This window comes from Euwallacea fornicatus, chromosome 8, assembly GCF_040115645.1.
Source record: "Euwallacea fornicatus isolate EFF26 chromosome 8, ASM4011564v1, whole genome shotgun sequence".
Lineage (NCBI taxonomy): Eukaryota > Metazoa > Arthropoda > Insecta > Coleoptera > Curculionidae > Euwallacea > Euwallacea fornicatus.
In genome coordinates, this window is record NC_089548.1 from 2743980 (window position 1) to 2770176 (window position 26197).

Genomic DNA, 26197 nt, shown 5'->3' on the forward strand with positions numbered 1-26197 from the left:
TGACGAAAAATTTCTGAGATTTTGAAAAAGCGCCCGAATACTGGCGAACTTACATTAACAACAAACAGTATATATTTACAATATATCAGTAAAATCTTGGTTCTTCTATGCTCCACAAGATTACCATAGAAAGTTCATTCGTGTGCAAATAGTGAATGTCGAATGTGCATTCACGATTCTGTGGCTTATTTCTGATCACTCTTATCATCCGATGAAACGCTAAAGTGAGGAAACATACTGCTTATGCCTCCGGCGGGGCGCGAGACAGGAGCAGACGCAGTCGATTTGCTGCTAAGTGAGTCCTCTGTGAGTAATATGTTTACGTTCGATGGGTTTTTTTAATACTACTAAGCAACAATCGGATGTGTAGATCGGACGTGTGTCAGCTATTAAAAACTGTAAAGGACATGGATGTGTATGCAGGGTGATTCATAATTTAAATGACAAAAATGTAAGGTAAGTTTCTGATAGGAATGCGCAAAGAGAAGCTCAAAGGGGCGGAGGGGGAAATCATGAAAACCAAGCACGCCACTGACCTTGTTGGGGGTTTGGAACCTTCAAGATTCTCGTATAAAGTTAAGGTTATATTGCTAATTTTTTTTGCGATTTTTCTTTGCTAAAATTGTTTATATTTCCATAATCAATAACGTTCCTAGTAAAACTCGAAAACTGCTAAACATAAAAAAAATCTAATCTTTAGAATTCTGAGACCCTGTAACCTTGTTACAACTTGCGACAACTTTTTCACCATGCTTCTGGCACTTTTCTATATTTTCTTACCGCTTTTCTAACTTTTCTAAACTAATTAAAAGTTTCGTTAATTAGACTCAATTATCTATCATTAGACACTCTAAACATCAAATTTCAAGCAGACAAATCCCTCACTAATCGTCCGTCCAATAACTTCTCCCAACATATTATGCCCCTTCAAGCATTATTAAACTTCACTTATACAAACTTTACCGATTACAAACTTCATTGGCCTAGGGACTGCAAGGAATCTCTTAAGCTAAGAGTCTAAACTTTTTCGTTTTTATTGCCTTAAATGTGATTAAATATTTCCTTGAGTAGTTTTCCTTGCTTACTTGTTTCGAATATACAAAATTTCCAACCAAATGCGACGCTTTCAAGAAAAGCTGCTATGATGATGCTCTGTTAGACTGAAATTTATTCATGTTTACGTAAGCTGAAAGTTTTTGTAAAAACATAACCACCAAATGAAGACCTCTGAGAAACAGAACTTTCCTCCATCGTTTGCGGAAAGAAAGCAGCAATTTTACTTCTGTTCAGGATTGAGTTCAAAGTTGTTGTTCGTAATTAGCATTATTTAGTTTATCATAGTTACCGCGCACCCAGAGGCAACGCCTATGAATGTTAAGCACGTGGCACCACTTCAAAACGACCTAATGTGGGAAATCTTTGTCTTAATAATGATGGTTCCTCGAAAGGGACAAAGATTTTGCTCCAGTGTCTTTGATGGCCTTAGCACCACGTGTTCAACGACGAAATTAAGGGCACCCTCGTTGTAAAAGGAGGGTTTTTCCTGAAGTACGCCTATGGGTGCCGATACCTGAATGTAGTTTAAGATTTTAAGGAAGAGCTTGGAGTTTTTGAAAAACCACCGCTACGGTGAGAACACTGCAACGATTCCATAATCACCACCATTTAAAGTAAACGGTGCATCTTTATATAATCCAAAGTGAAGAAAGAAACGTTTTTTTATTCTCTACAGTCCTAAAATTCGAAAGGCAAATTTCTTTCAATTCAAAACAACTTCCTACGAAGGAAAAACGGATTTGGGATATTATAAGCGTATAATAAGACTCTTACATCATATGTTATGAATGTTTTATAAAGCGTAAGCGCCTTAAACATTTTTTAGTCCAATATTTATACGGGGTATTGTTTAAGTACGTGGCCAAAGTTCAAGGGGCGATTCCTTGAGTGATTCTAAGACGAAACGTGTATAGAAACATATATCAGGTTCGGTGATGCTTCGTGTTCTGGATGCAGAATGTCAAACTTTTTTTTTATCGTTATATATTTTTAAAAAATGCAAAAGAGCAAAGCGCAAACTAATATCCCGTTGAAACGTGGTGATAATTTTAAATGTAGTACAACCGAATCTTTTATGCTAGAAATTCTTCATCTCCTTTTGCTAATGGCGTGCACATGGGTAACGTCCGAATTAAAAAAAAAATCAAACAAGAACAAGGTTTTATTGCACTTAAACAAATGGTACACATTTTTTTTCAATTAAAAAAACACGTAACACGAAACTTCGAATACTTGCTGAAAATATCCCCTTCCAACTTCAACATCGATTGCCGAACACGTTGAAATATTCCCGGCGTATATCTTATCTGATTACTTGAATATCGTATCCGTTGGATGAATTCTTCTTCAGCGTTGACCGGAATTCTATAAACGAATGACCGTGCATGCTCCCAAAGGAAAAAATCCAACGGGCTTAAATCCGATGATTTCGGTGGCCGTGAGTGCGGCTCCGCGCGAACGATCAAGTTGTCACTATAAGTTGCATCGAGAAATTGTCACGTTACTGTGTTAAAGGGAGGTGTACGAATCACATTGCAAAACGATTTTTTTTTAATTTCGCACCCTGTATCTTGAAAATGCTCCTAAAGCATTACCAGACCTAGGTTTACATAGACTTCTCGTCTTAAAATCGATAAAAAAATCACCCCTTCAAGTTTCGTCACGTACTCAAATAACACCCTGTATATACCAGAATGAGACTGTCGTTAGTAGTTTTCTAGTAACCGTACATGCATCATCAGAACCGCTTTATCTACTACGGAGGCATACAATGCCGACTGTGATTCATGCATAATAAAGACATCATTCATATTACGAAGGGGCAAAGTGTTTTTTCCTCCCCCAGCTATTTAACGCCCTCCTCTTCGTGTTGAGCCTCGAACAGTCGGCGAGAGCAATAAATGGCAACCTTCTCCTTTGCAATACAAGAAACTATTATGTTTCGCTCCCTAGGGAGTGAAAGGGTTTTCCTCTCTAGGAAGCAGAAGTGCCGTTTTCTTCCCGAAAAGCAAAGTTCTAACATTTATCGTCATAACCTAGACTTGAACGTTGCTACTTCCCTTAATTATGCAGATTCGACTAACCTTCGTGATTCGCATTAGATTTCTATGTACGTATGCAAACTAGAAAAGGATAATTTCAAATTAGGGTCCAATTTGAGCTCTGCTCATTTGCATTCGGGGCACGATTGGCCGCTACATAAAAGCCTATGTATTCATCTATGCTCAAATAGCAACTTGCAGAATGTTATTTCAGTTGCCGCTAAACGCACCAATAATAAATGAATATACTGCTTGTAATATGAATATTCACAAGGTACTTACGTCATTGGTGGAATACTTCGGGATAATCAATCCTTCGTTTGACTCCCATTTATTGGCTATCCGGAGGGTTTCTGCAGTCTTTTCTTGTACAGATTTGTTTTCGTCCAGCAACGTTAGTTCGTAAAATTCTTGGATATCTGAAATAAGAAAAGTAGATGTGATTTATTATGAAAGAGAAAATATTTCACGGATATTTCTATTGCCTTCAAAGGAAGAGGCGTGCCATTTGCACCTCTTAAATTCGGCTAAAATGGGCCTTAAGATTTCACATGTAGGTTTGCAGACGTATTGTTAGACCCGTCACCCTGCGAGATATGCTTGAAATTTATTTCTCTTTTTATCGAAATGTGCAGCTCCCTCACCTGAGCCCTGCGACGTAGACAAGTTGAAAATGATGCGTTACAAATTAGGGCTGTAAAAAGATACTTGCCGGTTACGAAAAAAACAACCCAAAATCTACCATAAGAACTTTCAAACCGTTTATAGTCACCCATACTTCAACTCAGAGGAAAAGTAAAAAAATTCAGAGGACGTTTAATAAAATATGGTTTAACTCGTATCCACTGAAATCCCCTCGTCAAACAATATGTCGAAGTCATGTAAATAGCCCTCCAATGACGATAATCTCAGATTTACTTAGAGGGTATCTCTAAAAGGTCTGTAAAAAAATTCTGTCACAGATTTCTCGGGGGAAAACATGACGATTTAACCCAACTTACCCCAGTTTAAAAGTGGACGATTTTTAAAATAGAGGAGGTCAAAGTGAAGACTAAAAAAATGAGGTAAATTCTGACTTCGTTTATAATGCTTTTGTCTAAATCAAATGTTGCATCGAGGGTTTTTAAGGGCGAGAAATCGGAATCTGTTGACGCTCTCAATGCCCATTGCAGACGGCGCAGTCAGCGGGAGGTGAACTCTCTTTGAAGGGGCATAACTTTTTTTTATCGCCCAGTGTGAAACTTATTCATGACTAAATTTGTATTTTCCGACATGTTTTATAAAAAACAGGTATTGGTACAAGTCCCTATGGGCATTCCTTCTTGAGATATTTTATATTTAAAGTTCGCTGCATGTCTTGAAAAGTATCCACATATACCTTATTAAATTGTCATTTAATCTACTACAATGGGCACCTTTCTATTTGAAAATGAAAATTTAATCGGGGGAACTAGACAGGGGTGAAAAATTAGAACATCGAAAATAGTGCATTAGATGCCTTTTTTAAGCAGAATTATGTGTTTAGGCATGTTTTTAAAATATCGAATTTGTGAAAGTTGTCAACCTGTTGCAATACTTTTTACAAACGCTGTATTTTTCGCGCAGCACAGCACAGTAAATAATCAAAAATTGGTAGAGTGAAATAAAAACATTAAGATAAGGAAAATGATAACAATTTAGGATTAATCGAATGTTGGGATTTTTTTTAATTCAACTGTACGAATAAATATGCACTTTAGAGCCATTTTTCAAGACCTGCAGCTAAACTTCAACTACGTGTGGAAGGAACGTCCGTAAGGACTTGCACAAATATACCTTTTTTTTATAAAACGTGCAGGAAAACACAAATTTAGTCATAAATAAATTTTATACCGTGTGGCAAAAAAGTTACGCCCCTTTACAGAGAATTCACCCAGCACTGACAACCCCTCGAACAGGGGAACGGGTGCTGATTTCTTACCGCTCCTAACCCCCTGATGCGCGAAGTAATTAATTTTTTCCCTTTTTTAAATCTTTACTTCGACTTCCTGTATTTTAAAAACTGTCCACTTTTAGACTAAGGTAAATTGAGTTAAATCGTTATGTTTTCACCTCAGAAATCTGTAATAGAATTTTGCGCAGATCTTTTATGAATCTATGAATCAACTGTGATTTAAAATTTGTTTGCGACCATCGCCACCTTTTTATCCATTTCAATTATGCACTTTCGCTTATTCCCAATGTACACCAGACATATCGCCTCGTGAAAAGCGATTGCAAATTTATATGCATTGAACCCAACCTAAAGCCAGAAACCAATCTATCTATCGCCCAGCATAAAACGTATGAATTTTACATTATTTGGCTTTCCAATTCCAGGCACAATATCCAGAGAAGGAAACCTCGATCTTTATGTCCCAGCAAGCTGATAAGCGAAAACTTGAGCCTGCCTGCCATCGAGGGAAGGTGGAAAGAAACAATGAAAATCCACATTAAAAAACCTACTAACCGAGGGGAAAGCCCAAGATTCGGTAAAAGGTGAAGAGGCCCGGTCAAAAAACATATATGTATGTGTACAGGGCGTTTTTAAATATCATGTACATACGAAAGGGAGTAATCCTTTAGCTTATTTCATGTCTTTAAATGTATATAAATTGACGTACGCTTCATTACATATCTACAAGGTGTTCAAATTTCGGAAATGTTTCAGTTTTTCCTTTATAGCTCCCGCAGTTTTCGAAATATTTAACTAAAAATTGGACTTACATCACTGGACATTTCAAATGGTTTTGACAATCTAGGCAGGGTGATATTTTTTCGGGGTTATGCCCCCTCTTCGCCGCTCGACCTTTTTCGCCATGCACCGCTGGTAGGTTCTAAGATGCAAAATGACTTTCTAATTTTCTTAGAAACTTTCTGGTTTTCTGTAGTTCCTTTGTATCTGCGTCGGTTATGGAGAAAAAAAATAAATGACGATTCTTTGTATTTCGCTAGGTGAAATTAAAATCTTCAAAATGACTGTGAAGACTCTGGCTTTATTCGGCCAACTTTCGTCTGTATACTTGTGTGAAAAGAGGTTTTGGTTATAAAAGTGTTTTAAATTTTTCTTATAGTCTCATAATTGTAAATTTTACGAATTCTCAAGTGGCTGATATGCATTTTATCTATGGCCTTGCATATGAATATGGAAGAGAGGTTAGACTTCTGTAAAATGAGCGCTATCCCAATAGGATTATTCCTAATCAACGAATATTCGCGGATATTCATAGACGTCTAATAGAAGCCGGAACTTTTAATCAAAATGCCAAAGATGTAGATAGACCACGTACTGTTAGAACATCATAGATCGGAGAAGCTGTTTTATATGAAATAGAAGAACATCCGGACATCAGCGCCAGAAAACTCGGTGAGAAATTAAATAATAGCCATCAAGTTCTTTGGCGTATCTTGCGAGATGCTTTGCTATAGCCTTGCCACATTCAAAGAGCCCAGACGCTCCGCCCTGGAGATTTCCTTCTAAGGATTAATTTATGAGAAAATGAGGCATAACCCCTGAAAATACATCACTCTGTAGATTATCAAAACCATTTGACATGCCCAATGATGTAAGTCCCACAGCAGAATCTCTGTTCCAAATTTTAGCTGAATATATTCGAAAACTGCAAGAGATATAAAGAAAAACTGAAAAATGTCCGAAACTTAAACAATCTACATAGGTATCAATGAAGCGTTTGTGGATTTATATTTATATGAACTTTTAGCTATGAAATATCTAAAAAATTGCCCCCTCCCGTATGTGTATGATAGTTAGGAACACCTTGTACGTGGACTCTGAGCAGCAGTTTATGGCTAATCCGAAAGTTGGCTGGACGTCTATAACTAACAACCAGAATCGGCGCTCAAATCCTTTAAACTGCACTCAAAAACTCGTACTGCAACGAAAGCACAATAAGGTGGTGCAATTCATAAACTCCTGCATTCTCATGGGACTGAGATAAATGATTTACGATTACTTTGAGCCTGATTTTGCCTTTAAGCTGGCGAGAATTTCACTCACAAAAAAGGCCCCGAGGAAACCTCTGTTACAACGCGATTTAAATTCGCAAATTCGTAAAGGTCCACAAATTTGTCCCATGTAGAAAATGAGGATTTACCCGGAGCAGGTTTGCTCAAAATTAATTATTTTACGGTTACACTCTAAACCTGACTAAAGTGCCTTTTTATATAGAATATTCTGTATATTGGGAAATGCTCTGAAAGCCAATTAAATCTCCTTTGAAACGATGTATCATGTTCCTGAAACTAAGCCAACATAGTATTTTAGTAATGAATGCTGTTTAGTGTCTCGTCTCTCAACACGATGAGTTTGTCATTTTTACCTCAAGCGGCTCAGCGCACACATACAGGACAAAATTACTGGGGCTCAAGGACAGTGGCGTAGCACATATAGAATAGGCTCTATCACGTGGTTGTAAAGGAAATTAGTTGTCCAACACTGCGGTGCAATAATTTGCGTCTTTTCTCTTATTTTATTTGGGAAAGATCCAATTACGGAACAACTATTCCGGTTGTGGAGGACAAGATAAGTGTCTTTATTATTCCAATGGCTGTGTATTCGCCATTGTCAAGAATCCCACGTTTTTTCATTCTATTTGGGAATCGGCCCTCATACACTAGCAGGTGTGGAATTCCTAACAATAACTGTGAATAACATTAATCTTGGTTCTAAACGCTCGCAAAAACATTGAATAATAATAATAGTTACAATGTAGCTGTAATGGTAGCAATAAATCTGCGCCACAAGGACCTTCCTGAGAGAGACTTTTGCCCTTTCCGAGGGCTGAAATTATTCCGTTATACCTAAACATATTTGACATTGCTTTAGCTTTAGAAAAATCCCCGTCGAATAAAAGGTTCTTTAGGTAAAGATACTAACATTAAGATCCTTGCAGGTAGCTCTGCAGTCATTATGCACGGTGTAACCTAAGAGTAAAAAAGGATAAAACTAAATCGGGCAAAATATCCATGCGATCAGAGCAAATAGGCACTGATAGGAAGGGGCACAAAAATAAGACAGAAATTCTCGGCTGAAAAGTGAAGGGTGAAATCAGACAAGAAAAGCAAATTCGCGATGTGGGATAAAAGAAATAAGTCGATTAAAGCAGAGAAGTTATAACTTGAGAAGCAGAGAAAAGCACAGAGGGACTTGAAAAGGAATTAAGAAAGCAAGAGAAGAATAAAATATTTATATTTCCTCAGGCCGTTAATTGTAAATTTTTCAAGAAGCTGCCCCCCGATTTTAAGCCGCTGCTAAGAGCGGGAAATCCTCAAATAGCGGCGAGTCTTCAGAGGGCTCGAGAAGCCCCAGGGGGAAAGCGAAAGCGATGAAAAAATAATTTAAGCTAATACGTAAAAATTAATTAATTACATTTTATAACTATTTAAATCCATCATCGTAAACCAACATCAGAGAAATAAAAACTCTCCCTCTTTTCAAATACAATACCTTTTTGCAAACTTTTTTTTTCAAATTATTTCTGTTTGAGGGATCACCCCGGTTCAATCGTGGAAAATGGAACAATTCTAAAGGTGCCCAGGGCCCTAATATTACGTATAACTTGACGTCGTCTCGAGTCGGCTTTGAATTCAGAAATGATTTATCATAAAGAGAATTCTTTTGGTGGCTTACGTATCGTATTGTTAAATTTAGAATGAATGATAAAAGTTTTTTTAAAGGGGAACCTGGAATAATACATATGACTGAGAGTAGCCTATTTTCAGCAATCCGGGAGACCGACGTGTTATGGAATTTCTATTTTTTTGATCTCATTTTTTCTAGATATCTACTTGAGCAGAGTTCGTTCGGTATTAAGCGCCGAGAGGTCAGAATAAACTTTTCTCTTCCCTTTCGCCATTATTTTTGACATGCTGAAGTGAGATGGGCTGGTGTCCAGAGCACTCGAGAAGCAATTACCGAACCCAGTGCTAGAATATAAGTGCCATCGCGTTTAATATCGATCGAAGTGGTGGTGCTGAAGGGTGCTGATTTAAACGTAATATTCGTGTTTATTTAAAATAATACGCGAAAATAATTTAACGAAAACATTCGGGAAATTTCGCCTCAAGCTCAATTCGGGGGGCCCTGAAGGCGAGTTAGGGAATATCATGAAGTGAAATTCATATGGAAATCCAGAATAATGCTCTGATAAAATTGAAAAAAACTGCTGACAGGCACTTGTATGTTGAACGCCTCAAGTTTTCTGCAATTTCTCACTTTCCTCAACTCCGACCATTATTTTCTCTAAATTGGGCCAATGTTAAAGAATAACATTTATTCTTCGAAACTTTACTGAATTAATAATCAAACTCATTTAACTTCTGTGTACAGTCAGCCTTTTCAGCGGCTCTCGAAGTTCGTAAACTTACATTCTATTCTATATAATCTGCTGATTTATTCCCTAAGTGAGAAATCTCTTCGCTGAAAAAGCGTCAGCATATCTGCCATCAAATCCTACTTAATTATTCGTAATTCCGAAAGAAACGAGACACTGAAAGGGATTTCTATCTTAATGAAATGCTAATTAGCTACTCATTTTCCTCGGATTAAAAACAACCAGTTTGTCTTTCTTGTGGTCTGGCAAGTGATTACAAACGTTTAGCTCTTAAAAATAATGTGGGCATAGAGTGGTGTACAGGGTTAGTCACGCAACCCGTTTATTAGAAAATTTGTCACTTCCCACTATCGCAGCATGATGAAATATGATTTCAGGCTACAACCAACTATTTTGAATTCAATTAAAATATTGGGTTGGCAATTAAATTCGTTCGGTTTTCTTTTATGTATAAGTTTCATGCTGATTTGCTTTTTTTTCTGAATGCTATCAAGCAAATCAAATAAACACATGCAAGATCATGTTTCTCTTATATTTTCTACGGACTTTGGTTTGGCTATCATAAGTATCGTACATATTGTGTAGCGGTGAACATGGAAAGAAGTAACGTGCATTTTCGTCACAGAAGAAAGTAATGCTCTCCGTATGGTGGGACTTTAAGGGCATTATTTATTACGAGTTACTACCATCTGGAAAAACAATAGATTCAACACTATACTGTTCCAAATTAACGAAATTGAAAGAAGCTATTCGCACAAACCGACCAGAATTGGCAAATCGCAAGGGTGTTGTCTTCCATCATGACAACGCTAGGCCTCACACATCTTTGACAACGCGAAACAAATTACTCGAGTTTGGCTGGGACGTTCTGGCTCATCCTCCTTATTCACCGGACCTTGCCCCTTCCGATTTTCATTTATTTCGGTCGCTGCAGAATTCAATGAAAGGAAAAACGAACAAAGATGAAGATGCAGTTAAAAACCACCTTGATCGTTTTTTTGCCGATAAGCCACAGTCATTCTATGAACGTGGCATAGTGAAGTTGGTAGAGAGATGGCAAGAGGTTATCAATAAAGATGGTCAATATATAATTGATTAAAATTTGTTTTGTATATAAAAAAATGTGTTTTATTCCAAACTAAAAAACCGAACGAATTTAATTGCCAACCCAATATTTTCAAAAAAACGGTACTTCCGGTTATACCCGAAGTAGCTACCAGCTTTGCCGTTTTAAAAGGAAACCTCTAATTTTTGTGTAATTTTCAAATTTGTGATTAAATTTTAAGATCAGTTTAGGTAAAATACCTTATGTCTAAAATTTACCAATTCCGAGTTATAGTAGAAAATTTGAAATTTTTGACAAATGTAAAATCCCACGGAAATTGGTACTGTGCGCTAACCGCTGCGAATTTGAGAATCGATGTTCTAGGGCTCAAAAAGGACCTGATAAGCTACGTTTTGACGTATTTAAATTCGACAGAATGTCTTCCCCAACCCATCCCCTGCCCAAAATCGGATTCGGAGATATTGTGGAAGAATTTTTGTCATATTGAAATAAGTCAAAATGCCTATTCGGCTTAGCTTATTCAGTCCGTTTTAAGCCCCACAACGTCTATTCCAAAATTTGCAACGGTTAGCGCAAAGTGTCGATTTCAGTGAAATATTGCAGCTGTCAAAATTTTCAAATTTTCCGCTATAACTCGAAATTGGTAAATTTTAGACATAAGATACTTTAAATAATCCGGCGTTAAAATTTAACAGAAAATCCGAAAATAATTTAAAAAAAAACTAGGTGTTTCATTTAAAATAACGAAGTTGATTCGGTGAAACCGGATATGTCGCCATTTTGAAAATACTTTACTTAGATTCAAAATGGTAAATTTTAGTCTGAAACCAAGTTTTATTGAGCCTCTAAAGTGGGAGGGCAAACATTTTTTAATGAACGAATTGCATGGCTAATCCTGTATAGCTCACTTAATTGAAATCTGATTATTCAGGTCATTATCATTGTCAAATATTAATAATTCACAATATTAATACACTACCTATTAGTAATATATTAATATAGAATATAGTTAAAGAATAGCATTTCGTAATTATAAAGTGATTTAATAATGAATATGTAATTAGTAACTTAAATAGAAAAAATCGTAATTGATAATTTTAATCACTTTAGTATGTACGATTTCTCCTATGTAGATACATAAAAATATAAGTATATATATTATTTGAAAAGGAATTAAAAGAAAAATTAGCTTTAAAAAAATACAGGATGACCCTTAAAAAATAAAATTTGAAACAGTTGAAATGTGTAAAGTTTGGACACTTTTTACACTCTGTACAAAATTTCTCGAAAATAAAAAATATACTCTAGAAGAACCAATCTCTGTGTAGACAAGTTTTCTAACAATTCACTTATAACTATGTCAATTTATTGCGAAATTTAAAAAGCTTATTTTTTCTTCAATTTTTACTTTAAATTGAATTAACTAAAAAACTACCAAAAGTTCATATTTTGCAATAAGAACAAATACTTATTGTTAAAAGCAGAATTAATATTCCTAACAAAATATGGGCTATTCCAATTTTAAAAAAATATTTTTGTCACGTCACGGTTTTCTAAACCACCCTGTATCTTCGAAAATATTAAATAATAAAAATTCATGAAAAACTGAATAACATTTATACATTTTTTTTTCAAATCTTACCAATTTGGAGGTAAGTTAGTGGATTATCGTACGTGGATCATCCTGTACCTTATGACGTAAATTTCAAATTTGTTAATGGAAGTTCGTTATTTAATTGGTAATGTTAATCGTTCTTGAGGAACTCCCAACAATTGGATACTAACTATAGTTAATTGTGATTACAAACAGGATTACAAAGGAGTTGGAGGCCAGCTTTGATGCATATATCATGAGACATTAATGGTCATTTAGGGGAAGCGAGTTACAGTATCTACGTTTTTATTGGAAGAAGTGAAATTATTTGTAAATGCCGACAAAGCAAAAATAGGAACTAAACAAAATTTAAGAAAAATTATATAAGATATAATTGAATTTAGGAAGAGAATTCACATAATGCAAATACCGTTTAAAGTTTTTCTTTTTAAAGATCTCTAGCGTAAGTCACGAACAACGTTAACCTATGAATGCCTTGGTCATCCGAGAATGCTCGTCAAGCTGCCTTAACAAGAGGTGACCACCATGCCGCCATCATGGGGTATAGAGTCAGAGAAGGATAGAACCGAGTTACCTAGCGAAGCAATCGAGCAATGTTTTTATTATTCGATGTTATTAATGCTTATTTAAGCATTAATAATCATTTAAGTGAGACCAGTGGTAACGATGGTTGTTGTAGTCAGGCGCGGGGAGCAAGTTGAAAGTCATTAGGAAGTGGTAACCAGCTCTAGGGGACACTTGAAATTGAAAATGAACTACTCCCGCCTCCTTTCGACTAGACGACCCCCTTGGGGGTTAGCCCCAAGGGATGGATAATCCTTGCTTAGGGGCTTCATGCCCTCTACCGTCATGTACAAAAGTCACTGAATAAGATTTATATGGAACTAGTTGCCTTATTTGCGTCACAACAATAACAATACCATATAGCATTTATAATAGAACGGAGAACTAATTTGCCACAATTATTATTAAATTTAAGGCTTAAAGGACAATGAATCCCTTTGGCTAATGCTTTGTGTCGTTTTCTAAAACGTGTTTAACTGATATGCTATAGTGCAGGCCTTTCTTGTCCGCATTTCTTAGGACACAAAAATAGCTCTGTGCATTTGGGCACTTCAAAGAGAATATTATAAAGGGAGCGAAGCACCCTTAAGTTCGAGGTTCAATAAACAGGTCCGGGCATGTTAAGCAGTAACCATTTCAGATTCAGTTGTACGAACATGAGAATCAAATATATAGGGTTGGGCGAAAGTCCGGAATAAAATTAATCTTTTCAAGGAGCAATTTAAAAAATAAACGATGAAATACGAGAATCGGTTTTGAGTTGTACGTATTTTTTGGCATTAAATGAAATATTTTCCTTCAACCCCTTAGCTGCAACATCGCCCAACCTTTTTTTTATGGAAACATATGTGTGTCTTGTGTGGGTTCGTTTAAAAGCTCGCGAAAAATTTAATTTCATCATGTCGTTTTTTTCCTTTTAGTTATGTGGTTATGAGTAAATAAAAAAAACCCTTTCACGAACACAGAAGTTACGAATACCTGCTTAGTCCTATCCACAGGTTATTTAACGTAGCACATGCCGAAAATGTCCTCCACCCTCTCTCTACGTGGCGTGCTCCCAGGCGATGGTAAAATGCGTCGATGGAATTCCGAATGGCCTCCGGAGTTCAATGAGAACATCTGGAGTGTACAGAAATTAATAAACTGGACCTTTTAAGTTAATTTTACACAAGAATGCTACAGTTTTAAAATTGAGTAAAAAACGTATTGTTTATATAGGCAATAAACTTGCCACAAAAAATGCAGATTTTTTCTCCTTTTGAAGCACATCTCGATGTGCTGAATGCCACCGTGTTTATTTATTTTATCGATTTAAAATAAAAACCCATTCAGAAATAAAACCAGCATATCGATATTAATTTTTATTGGGGTTTACCATCGCCTGGGAGCATGCCAAACAGAGAGTGGAGGACATTTTCAGCATCTGCCACATTAAAAAACGTGTAAATGGGAATAAAAAGGTGTTCGTGATTATTAGGGTTTCAAAACAGTTTTGTTTTATTTTCTAATAACTACATGAGTAAAAAAGGGCGTAGTGAGATTCCATTTTTCCCGAGCTTCTCAACGATCTTACACATGACATATGTTTCCATAAAAAAAAATTTAAAAAAATAAAAATAATAAAATTAAAAAAAACCAAAGTGGGTAGTGTTGCAGCCAAAGGGTTGAAGGAAAATATATCATTTTACTGCCGGAAAATGCATACAGCTTAAAATCAATTCGCAGGTTTCAGCTTTTTTTCTAAGTCACTCGTTGAAAAGATATTAAATTTATTCCTGACTTTTGCCTAGCCCTGTATAGAAACCCAGTAATTTTGTGAGTTTGCCCCCGGAAAAGACCTTGTCATCTGCTAAGTCTGCTTGTTTAATATCGCAAAGAGGTTTTTTGTTAAATTTTCATTTATGGAAGTAGTTTTCATATCATCAGTTGTAAGCACTTTACCAAACTCATATGGACCCAACCTGACCGCTTTCGTTATTTTCAGGAAATCAATCGTGATAAGTTGCTAGATTTAGGGATGGATGTTTTGGCACATGTTTTTACGAAGGTCAATGATACCCATCGCTGTCCCTGGAACCTCCTCCATCAATTACCAGGGGAAGCGAATATAATCCGGAGACTCGGGGACTCACGTAAAGTCAATTTAGGATTAGGAAGTGTTCAGGCCTCGACAGCTTATTTGACGAAGGTTAATACCTTAAACTAAGACTTTTACTTCATTGTTGTTCCTCGCATTACATGCTTGGCCTAAAATGGCGCTTTAATGCGCGGACGATACCCAAAATTACGTCTCCCGTGCGCATCTCGAAACCCGGGAGATTGAAATTCCCCCGGTAATTGTAAAATTTCCGAAAACCGTAAATGTGCCTAATAGTTATTATGTGATTTAAAAGCCATTCCAGCCAAATCGGTGACGTTGGCGCAATTAATTTAGGATTGCGAGCCAATTTTATTGATTGGGGCCACTTATAAATGGAGATGTCGACCCAATTTCGCATCTCTGACAAATTGCCGTTCCGACAATTTAGCGGCCAAAAATATGAAAAGCGACCATTATAAAGCAAGTCTCCATTTAAATCCCATTTTAATGATGGATTTTAGGAAACTCGGAGGGAGCTTTATTAAGCAGCTCCAATATGGACAGTTAGCTTCATCTATCATCCAGTGCTGTAGCTGTTTAAACTGGACATTTTTTTAAATCGAAATGCGGGACAGTTTTAATATTGTTTCCCTAAGAGCGTGAAACAAGGCCCGGAGTCGCGGAAGAAAACGCTTTGACGCACATGTGCGTAAAGGCCTACGCACAAAGCGGTCCACGTAAAACGGTCCTCCAACTTATTTTAAAAACCATAAGGACTAGAAAAAAAACTTTAATATAAAAACTATTCAGCTTTTCACTAATTTTATTATTTAATATTTTCCAAGTTACAGGGTTCTCCAGAAAACCGTCGCATGACAAAAATACATTTTTTAAACGGAATACCCTATAGTTTGTTACGAATGCTAATTTTGCTAAGTATAAGTATATTTGGTTATTACAAAATATGTGAGGTTTTTAGCAGTTTCCTAGTTATTTCAATTTAAAATAAAGAACGAAGAAAAAATAAGCTTTCTAAAATTCTCAATAAATGCACATACATACTATTCATTGGATCGTTTTAAAACATGTCCAGTTAAAATCAAAGGACCCTTTTGCGAGGGTAAATTTTTAATTTTCGAGAAATTTCATTCAGAATGTGAAAAATTATCCAAACTTTTCACATTTGAAATGCCTCAAACGCTACTTTTTTAAATGAGATATCGTGTACTTTTTTAAAATAAATTATTTTAATTCCCTTTCAAATAAGATAAACAAATAAATTCAAAACGAACCACCCGAAATGTGTTTTCCTTGGGAAGGAAATTTGAAATATTAAAAAAAGTCTATTTAGATATCTAGGGGAAAGTTCAATTTGACATTAAAGAGAATTGTATCAGTCATCCCGCCCCCCTCTGCTACTCACATTTTGATATTTCAAATATACCCCCCATCGAGTGGAAAACCATTGCAAAGGGAGTTTGATTTGGTATGTAACTATGCTATGGAAACCAAAATCGCTTAATGAAGTCTGGAATTAGAAGGAAAAATTTGTACTACTGCAAATAGCTCATTGAGATGAAGTAATACATTTTTCTAAGTGCTCAACATGCGAGCCGGTATTAGCGAGGCAGTCATAAAATTCGTATTCAAATTATTCGCGGACATTCGCCAAAGTTTGTTCAGTAATACTTCTACATTCTAGGAAAATTATATCTTTCATTTCTTGAATACTTTCAAGTGAAGCTCTAAAGACTTAACTTTTTAAGTAACCCCATAGGAAAAAGTCTAGTGGACCGGGATCTGAAGATCGTGCTGGCCATTCTAATGCACTTCTTCTACCCACTCATTTTTCCGCAAATCGTTCACTAAGCCATTCTCGAAACAAACTTTATTATTATTGCCCCGCTAATAACGGCTCACATTTTGAGCACTTTACGAAATGAATTATTTGATCGCAATAAGCTATTTGAACTAGTACGTATGGTGCCTTCCAACTCTCGATTCCATTAATCGGTTTCAGATTTCTAGGTATAGTTACACAACAAGCTGAATTCCGCATGCAATGATATGCCACTCAATGGGGGATACTGTTTGAAATATCAAAGTGAAGGTAGCGAAGGGTGAGGGAGTGACTGATCAATTCTCTCTATTGTCACATTAAACTTCCCCCTTGATATCTATAGACTTTTTCATTATTTTAACTTTTCCACCTAGTCAAAAGATGTTTGAAGCGTTTCCTTTTGAAACAAACACCCTGTATGTCTAAACTGATGAGATCTTCCATACCTAGTTGGTTAATACTTTCAGCATCCTTTAGCTTCCTCAACAACAAAGAGGCGAACTGGTATGACGTAGGCAAGAGAAAACTGCAAGAGAGCCCACAAAAATTCATTGGCCGAAATGGCGACTGTGTGGATAATAGAAACATTATGCAGGTTTAATGTGATGTATTAATTTGTTGTAATTGTAAAACTTTTTTCTTTATCTAAAAAAACAGGAAACGTTATTTCTGGGATTACCCTCGTATCTAGCGTTTGCGAAAATACAACATCTCCGATTTTTCGAGCCGGAATCCACCTTAGTTTGGCCCTACCAGAAACACACACACATTTTGGCCCTACGAGAAGGACGATAGAGGTTTCTGGTCCCGCCGACCGGAATCACGCACCATTACAACATTCTGGCCCTTTCACCCGATCACATCCATCGCTGGACATAAGATTAAAGATCGCTCTCATATACTTTTAAAAGGGGGATCAACTACAATATCCAGTGCTTTGCAAATAAAAACCATCTTCCAAAGTAATTCTTTATTTATAATTAACCAAGGTGTTTTTAAGTAGTTGTTAAATGTGCGAGTATGAAGATCAACAATACTACCATCTATGGATCTCCCACAAGTTGAGCAAAAGTGGAAACTTCAACGAATTTCTGGGAAAACCCCATCTTTATTTAGAACTGAATGTGAGGGTGGTCACTAGAAGAGGTTTCAATGTGCACATACAAATCAACACCTTATCGTGTTCTCTCTTGTTTATAGTTGCTCACAATAACGAGGAAGTGTGCAGATAGCGGGACGATTATATAAATTATAGTGAAATATAAGTTTCTTTATTTAACCAAACTGCTTTTAAAAAACCATTTTGTTTCACTCATACACAACGATTAAAATTGCAACATAACTGCTTGCAGAAAATTATGGAGAAGAATGATGCGTTCCACTGGTGGATGAGGGCGGTTTGATGTTGTCCCTTATCTATTCGCTATTCAAGGTGCCAGGTGTCCTTACATCGGATAAAATTAAATCAAGACGAAATGCAGAGGAACACGTGACGATGCAGATTACCACATGATGATGCAGATTACCACACGATGATGCAGGTGGCCCCACGACGATGCGTGTGGCTACATAACTCATCGCTCACTCCGAGTGTTGATCAGATCATTTCTTCTTCATATCCGGCATCAAACATATCGCACTTTCAGACGTTAATTAATAGTTTTTTTTTCAATATTTTACTTTTTCCAAATTAACTTTACCGGTTTCTGTACAAGAAACGCCAAATTCTCACAGTACAACGTTCCGCTTCGATTCGGTACTCTGTGCATTCATTATGCGAAATGTCTCGTCAAAATGCGGCACAAACACCCGAGCTGACTACAGAGAACTCGCAAGGTCTTAAATTTCATCATGTTTTTCCGCTGCTGTGTACCCTCGATGTCTCGATATTTCTTTGGATTGAACAAACGACAAAATTTACGACTTTTTTTACTTGAATTTAAATCGATTCCTGGGAGTTTTGGAGGAAATGTGACAGATGGATAATCGACCGAGAAATGTCCAGACATTTTTATGGAACTGGGCGCGTTACGCTGTATCTAACGTGAGTCACAATGTGGCCTAAAAGTGAAATTTCCGGGATATTCTCAACTTGCAGATTTTCGATTCTCCTGCTTGTCAGATGCGTCCTTTCCAAATGGAATTCGCTGTAAGTTTTGCAAGCGATAAATAATGGAATTGAAACTTTGACGTTTCCATAGTTTTGCACATCACTCACTACCCATACCCATACCAAAATCCAACATTCCAATTTGATTAGTGTGTGAAGGCATTTCCCTCGTTGTCCTTTCAGACAAAAAGTAAGTTTGGACACCCCTTAGAAAACGACGTGTATTGTTTGTTAAGCTATAATAGACCATTATCCATTGTGTGTAAGTTTCCATTTCGTTCTATGGAAGTGGTTTTCAGTGAGATAAGAGTTGTAAAAATACATTTTATTTATTTTCAACATAAATGCGCCGGGGGGCAATAATAATAGAATTTGAACAAAACGTGACACACCATGGCGCGTTGTAATGGCATTTTATGTCTTCTGAATCACTATACTTCTGAGGAAATTTTACTTCTAATCCCTTAACTGGTAATGGCGAGACGCTATTAGCATTATCAGCATTACGAGTTTAACGACAGATTTTTACTTATTCTCGATCACACTTAAGATTGTTTTTGCCACTCCCAATTTCGTCCCTGTGGTCACCTTCGCGTTGGCACGAAGGCAATTTTTTAATGCTAAATTGGTGAACTGTAATTCTGAAGTCATCGAACGAGATTCGATGAAGTCCCCTGAAATCAACTCTATTAACAAGTCCTCAGAACTTACCGTCATCCACAGGCAAATATCCATGTACTTCACAAAACGTTGTCGGCTCTGCCACGGGAGTCCGCGTAGCTGATGCCTGATTAGACGTAATCGAACCGTCAATGGTGAAAAACGCCGTATTCCGAGATACCGGACGCTGATTGGTGCGCGCCCTACTCCGCTGACACTTAGAGCAACGTTTCATTTCGGCGCGCACGCGCAGCAACCACACCATGCCGAACAAGGCCATGCCGTACGTACGCACCGTCATGGCGGGCATGCGCCTTTCATATCGCTTTTCCACACTTAAATGTTTGAGAGTGTAACGAGAAACAAATCATGACAAAATTGGATTGTTGTTGTCGTTTTTGTAGGAATATTTCACGCTAAATACATAAGTTTAGAATTTTAGGCGTTTGCACGAGAGCGCGTACCATGCAGATGAAGTAGAGCATAAATAGTCATGAAATAAATGTCGAAATTTATTGACTTATTTTTGAAGCGCTTTTTTTCTTACCCTGTATGAAGCCTAAAAATTTGACCGTTTAAGAAAACTGTGGTTTTGCCCCCCTCTGACCGATTCTACAAGAAATAAGCTGTGGATAGATTTTCCAGTTATTTAAAATAAGTCGGATGGCGCGGGCCGAGGGCACAGCTATACAGCGGGACCAAAAAAATGGCGTTGTGTTTAATTGCACATGTAGCTTAGGCGTTTGTTGACTGTGACATAGAAAGAAAATAGACGTTTTTAAAATTAAAATCGTCGGTTTTTGGAAAGGAACATTCAGCAGAGAGTATTCCAAATATTACTTATTTCCTGGACTTTTCATTAACAACTGTGTATATAGGTCCATTATTGGAGGGTTTCATTGGAAGCTCTGAAATTTGGATTTATAAGGTAACTCACACCAAATATTGAAACCAACGAGGCAGGTGACCCTTTTCATGAAAAACCCATTCTTTTCTGCTTCTCTCGTCCCCCTTTTACGACCTTCCTACAACCAAACTGTGAACTTTCCAGACAACTTCCTTACAGGCACATGCCTATCATCTCCCTCACAAAACACTAATACATTCTACAGTATTATTTATGTGTAAGTTTTATCTGTTTTTTTTTTCAAGCCGAAGAACCTCCACGTCTACTAAATCTGAAATGTCACTCAAGCGAAACCATGAAGTGTTGTTCCATCTGGATAGATTAATCTAAAGTCTCCGTGAAGTTGGGGCCGTTTTTGTTTATGTCGATGTCGGATTATCCTGGAAGAGGAGCAGGCTCTCGGGCTTCGGGCAACGCGTTTATAAATAAATTGAGTAACAAAGAGATTCGCCACAGGATTTCGATGGCGTCGTCATGATGGACAAGCGGAGATTTTGACCGCTTACCCGATCTTTTTGGTCTGTTGGTGGAGGAGTGTCGCGACGAGTCCGGGTCCATCATAAAAGCCGCGCGCGTTGGAATATCGCCTGATCGCCGGGCCGTTGCTAATTTTAAAATGACGATTCGATAAACATTATCTTTACTCGAAAAAAACGTAATCTTAAAACAAGCAATTCCCCGGAATGGGAGACAAAATGGCCATTCATAACGCCCGGCTATCTCCGAAAAGAGCTTCCGCTTAAATGAAAGCCGTAGTTTAGAGGCAACCACCCTAAAGTGCCGAATCGATTCCGCAACCCTAAAATTGCAAAAGAACGAAGTATTAAATTTTTACTCATACACCGGAAGGAGATAACAGGAAAACGGACCTATTTATTCGTCTTCAGACCGATCTCCGCCAATCGAGAACGCGAATATAATTTCGCAAGATAGTAAACTTGCAGAAAACCGAAGTAATAAAAGCAAAGAAGTGAAATGAATGAAATATTCCACGAATTCTCTTCCTCAGTCTCATAATTAAAAATTTGTGTAATTAAACTCAGTGTTTTACAACTAAGGAAATATAACGATTTCCGCCGCAAATCGCCTGAGGAATAATTAATTTGAGCCCTGCTTGCAACACTAAAATTAGAACTTCTCGTGTACGTTAACTTCTGGCTTGCCTTCTGTCCGACTAATTAATTATTATTGAATTGAAATTTTCATCCAACAATGTTTGTGCTACACGATTACAGGAGCTTATCTGGTAGTCGATATCCTTAAGAAGCACAATAAAACCCGGACAAAGTAAAAGAACAGTAAATAAATCCTCTAGTCGTAACATAGAAGCGAGGAGTTGATTTATTATTGGTGATTAATGATGCAATTACTGAGGCGGAAATTTGGCGCTTATAGCGAGGCCAAGGAAGTAATTCTTCTATTGCTTTGGAGCATTTCTGTGTACACGGTACAATGCTTCTTGTATGGAAATCGCAATAAAATTTTTGGACTGGTACCAAAACCATGGAAATGCCAAAACGTTTCTCAAATTATAACTGAAAGTTTTCCTTGAGACTATGTCGACTTAATTTTTTCTGCAAGTCATTCGTCCCTTAATGCGATCCAACAGTGTTAAATGATGAATGTCCACGGAACCTCGGCATCAACAGTGGCATCAACCAAACCGTTAATTATCCCATAAACCAATACGTTTTCACAAAATTTTAAACAAACGCAACTGAGAGAATTGACCGCTTTCCGTTTCGCTTAGGGGCACAATGGATTCAAAGCGGACCCTCCGTGCATCGCACATCAACACCTTTATGACCTTATAACGAGGTAAAACGATGTCAGGTCTGTATAACGGCCCTCCGTCGAACCTCTAATAATTATTCGTGTCTATTACTTGGCCCCGAAATATGAACCAGAATGCAAACAAGTCCCCCAAGTAGGACCGGTCCAACGGGTCCCAGGAACTTAAATAATTAAACTCCCGAACTTCCTCATGTAGAGCCAAAATTAATTGGGGATATTTGAGCCGAAGTTGTAGACCTCAATTTTCGTTTATTAAAACACAGGCTTTGGACCAGCCATCGTCTTAAATTATTGTGGAACCAAATTGCCAACATGAAGCCTTCAGTCAAAGTCAAATAGAATAGCTGATTATGCTTCCCACATACTGAATGAATCTCAATAGTCTTGTAATCTTGATTTCGCTCCTATCTATCATCTCCCTTGGGACATTTCACCCAATGGGCGATACACAGAAATTTTCTTACACGGGTCTCCCCCTCGTCTATTGATAAATAGGTGAGCTTTTAATGATGCGCAGCACACTCTAAATGAACAGTTTTACTGCCCGGAAATAAAAACTGGCCTTGAAAAACATATTTTGTCAACCGGGTAAAAGAGGACTAACGAAAGGAAAAATTATACATAAATTATATTATGCATCAACTAAAGTATGCTGCATGGCGTAGTTAAGAAAGCACCCGTAAAAACGGCAACATAAGTATGTTGCTAAAAATTAAACAAATTCAGTGGTTAAAACCAGAAAAAAAATTTTACATTATGTTTTAAGCTCTCCTGGACACCTCTAGACATCGAGCCAATGAAACGATTTGTTCTCTTGAGGGATTGCACCCCAGGCTATCGCCATGGCACTACAGAGCGCCGTTAGGGTTTGGGGGGGTTATACCCACAACGTCCCGCAGATGTTCGATTAGTAGTAGATCTGCAAATCAGGGTAGCCGAAGTAACAAATCGATCTCACTTTATTGGAAGAAATCCATAGTACGCGAGTCACGTGTGTTCTTTTGTTGGAAAACTGGATTGCGGAGCGCTCTGAGATAAGGCAGAATATTCTGTTTCCAAGCTTCTTGGATGTTCCATTGAGCGATCGTATTCCCTCTGATTAAAAACGACCTTACGAACTTCTTGAGATAATTGAGAACTAAGTCGGATGATTATCTTTTCCTTGCTCCCTTTGCATCCTTAATTTGCATCGATAGATATTTTTAAAAATTCTACAAGAGCGATGAAATATAGGAATACTGCTGGAGACCCAAAAGCCAAACAATCGAAGAAGGAATTTAAATTTGACATCAGAATTCATACAGGGTGATCCAAAAAATACGAAGTATGGAACAGTGCGTGAGCCAAGAAACCCGGAATACGACTACCAACGATTTTGACGTTTCGTTGTAGCGAGTCTTAAAGAAAATCCATGTACGAAATTCGAAAAAAACGCAAAACGTGAAAAAGGTGTGAAATTTTTGCCACCCTGTATATCCGAAATGGTGCGTTTCTCGCCATAGGTCTATAAACATTTGTTTACTATTTTGCAGAGTACTAGCCCTGAAATATATCGATAATGATATGTTACACTCTGTACAGACAGTAAATTCTCTACAAAATTTACTGCCTTGGCTTACTTCATGGCCTCGTCTTCAACTCGGCTAATATCGCTGCGGCGGTAAATTTGCTGGTCTTTCCCTTGTAAAGCAAACAACTATTGTTCAGTGTTAACGGAAATTTAATACATTGGCCTCCTTTATAGATCCACGCCTTCAAATCGGCCATTTAAATCGAGCTAGGGCAGTAAAAGCGCTAGTTTTTCTTCATAAAATTGTCCGGAGAGTCACACCCAGGAATACTATCACCTCATCAAGGAACGCCCTGTATTAGTAAATGTTTCAACTCGAAGAAATTTTGTTAATCCCCAGGGATTTTTGGGGGTTCTCTAGAAAATGCCCCAAACTCCGGAGGAGCCTTTAAGGGTTTCTATATAATAATGAGAGTCTGTGGAAATATTAGGCCTCCTTCGGGATTTTCCAGTGTGCCTAAAACTCAACGAGGATTTTATATTTCACAAAGATGTCTCGGGTTTCCAGGGGTTTTTAACGTGCATCAGAGCTTTGTTTATACTCATTAGAGTTTCTTGCCAAAATATTTCATTATTGTCATATCGGAGTTAATTGGGATCGTTAAAAGTTTTCTTAAAGGCTTTAGTGACTTTCGGAGAATTTTCACCAGGAACTGATGCATTTGAACCATTCATTCAAGCTCGCAATTATATGGTAAAAACTTTGAATTTCCTTCCCACATTGAATGTTCCCATCGCACAAAGTTAAACTGATAAGCGAATCTTTCGTTTAAACCACTCTTTGCCTAAATCCTTTCTATTATTTATAATACGCCGAAGTACGAAATTTATTTTCTCAATGGTTCCGTGAAGTTGCCGAAAAGCATCCTCTGAATTAGATTTATGCGAGATATTAAGAAGTCTTACACTTCCTGGGTAAGGGTAAAGTACCCTTTAAGCCTGATTAATGAGGAAAGTTTTTACGCTTTTTCAGGCTATTTTCCCGGATTATAGTAGTTAGGTGAACTAGTATACTGCCGGCTTCTATTTCGTATACCCAATGTCAAGACATCGCAAATATGGGTCCCGTAACTGAAACTGTGCAATATAAAACCGTTGAGAACCTCAGGTAAATCGTCGACAAACTTTTCTTCTCGGCGATGGATCTAATGTTCGGTGGAAAATTTATAAAGAGAGAAAGGAGTTTAGGTGTAAACTGAGTTTGTACTTATTCCGAGGTATTTTCTGCGCCCGCACACGACAAGAAAACCCTCTAGAGGGTATAAAAAAATGGGAATGAGAACTGCGACAGCTAATTCAATTCGGCAGTCTTCAGATTTAATGGATGTCCTATGTTGGAAACTTGTCGAACTTAGTTTGGAGCATATTGGATTGTGGTTAGAGTCCGCAATTTTTAGAAGCATGCTCTAGTCGAAAAAAGCATTTTTTCACTCTATTTACATAGTAATTCAAGTGATAGTAGTACTAGTTCTAACAAAAGGCGCAGTAATAGTTACTAACCCCCAGAAGCGGGCCAGACTCGCTTGGCAAACGCATCGACCCGTCCCTTTCCGGGTTGCAGAGATACTCCCGGATCCGACCAAAGGTGACTCCCTTTCCGATTAAAGAGCACGTTGGAGAGACAACCTTTACTACTTTAAGTCAAATCTACAGTCGTCCAAACAGATTTCTGCATCTGTCGCCATTTCACGAGATATCTATACTGAATTTTGGACACACTGTTTATCGCCGATGACGCTGATGGGCGTTCGACGCTGTCTCGACGATATTTTTATATCGGCGAAGAGATGTTCGATCACACTGCTTCGGCCATATACAGTGTCACACAAAAAGTCCGCACCTTATGGGAATTTTTGATTAACTTACATAAAAATAATAAACAAATGACTATCTTTAATTGTCGAATTGCGATTTTTTCAAAAACATTTAAAATTTACAATTATTTCTTCAAATTTTGAAAAAGCACTAAAGAAAAAATTTCTTAGTTTCACATTTTCTAGCCATGCGCCAATTTTCAACGTCATCGGACAACTTTCATCTAACTTTTTTTATATATCTGCATTTTCCAAGTATTCAAATCATCCGTAAGAATATTTATTTGTTTACACAGGGCGTTATTTAAATGCGTGGCCAAACTTCAAGGGGTGATTCTAAAACGAAAAGCATGTATAAAATAGGAGCGGTAATGTTTCGTTTATGAGATACAGGATAGCAACGGTTTTTTAAAATCTTGTTTTCGTAAAAATAAATTTTAATAATTCTTTTGCTCGTACTGTTGAAATTTGGCAGTGTTGTTTATGTTTATTAATATTATTATTATGACCCATTGACTTTTTTAGCATTTTTATATTTTTTTCACATTAAGCAACTAAAAATACAATTTGATTCGAAAAAAGTTCATGACCCGAAAAAGTTGTATTTTTAGTTGGTTGCAGCGAGAAAATTATAAAAGTTTTAAAAAACACAGTAACGCGTCAATAACACTAATAACCATAAAGAAAAGTGAGAAACTTTTATAAAAA

General features: G+C 37.2%; 1 protein-coding gene across 4 annotated transcripts in view; it reads right to left on the bottom strand.

Moving 5' to 3' along the window:
- The window catches only part of dlg1 (discs large 1), a 115924-nt gene extending 96204 nt beyond the window's left edge, over window positions 1–19720 (bottom strand). For all 4 annotated transcript variants that reach the window (XM_066284801.1, XM_066284799.1, XM_066284800.1 and 1 more), the window contains exons 1-2: window positions 19456–19720; window positions 3381–3517 (exon numbers count right to left, since the gene is read on the bottom strand). In XM_066284801.1, coding sequence (XP_066140898.1) covers window positions 3381–3517; window positions 19456–19714 — 396 coding nt within the window. In that variant the 5' untranslated portion in view covers window positions 19715–19720. The remainder of the gene's footprint in view (window positions 1–3380; window positions 3518–19455) is intronic.
- Between the last annotated feature and the right edge of the window lie 6477 nt (window positions 19721–26197).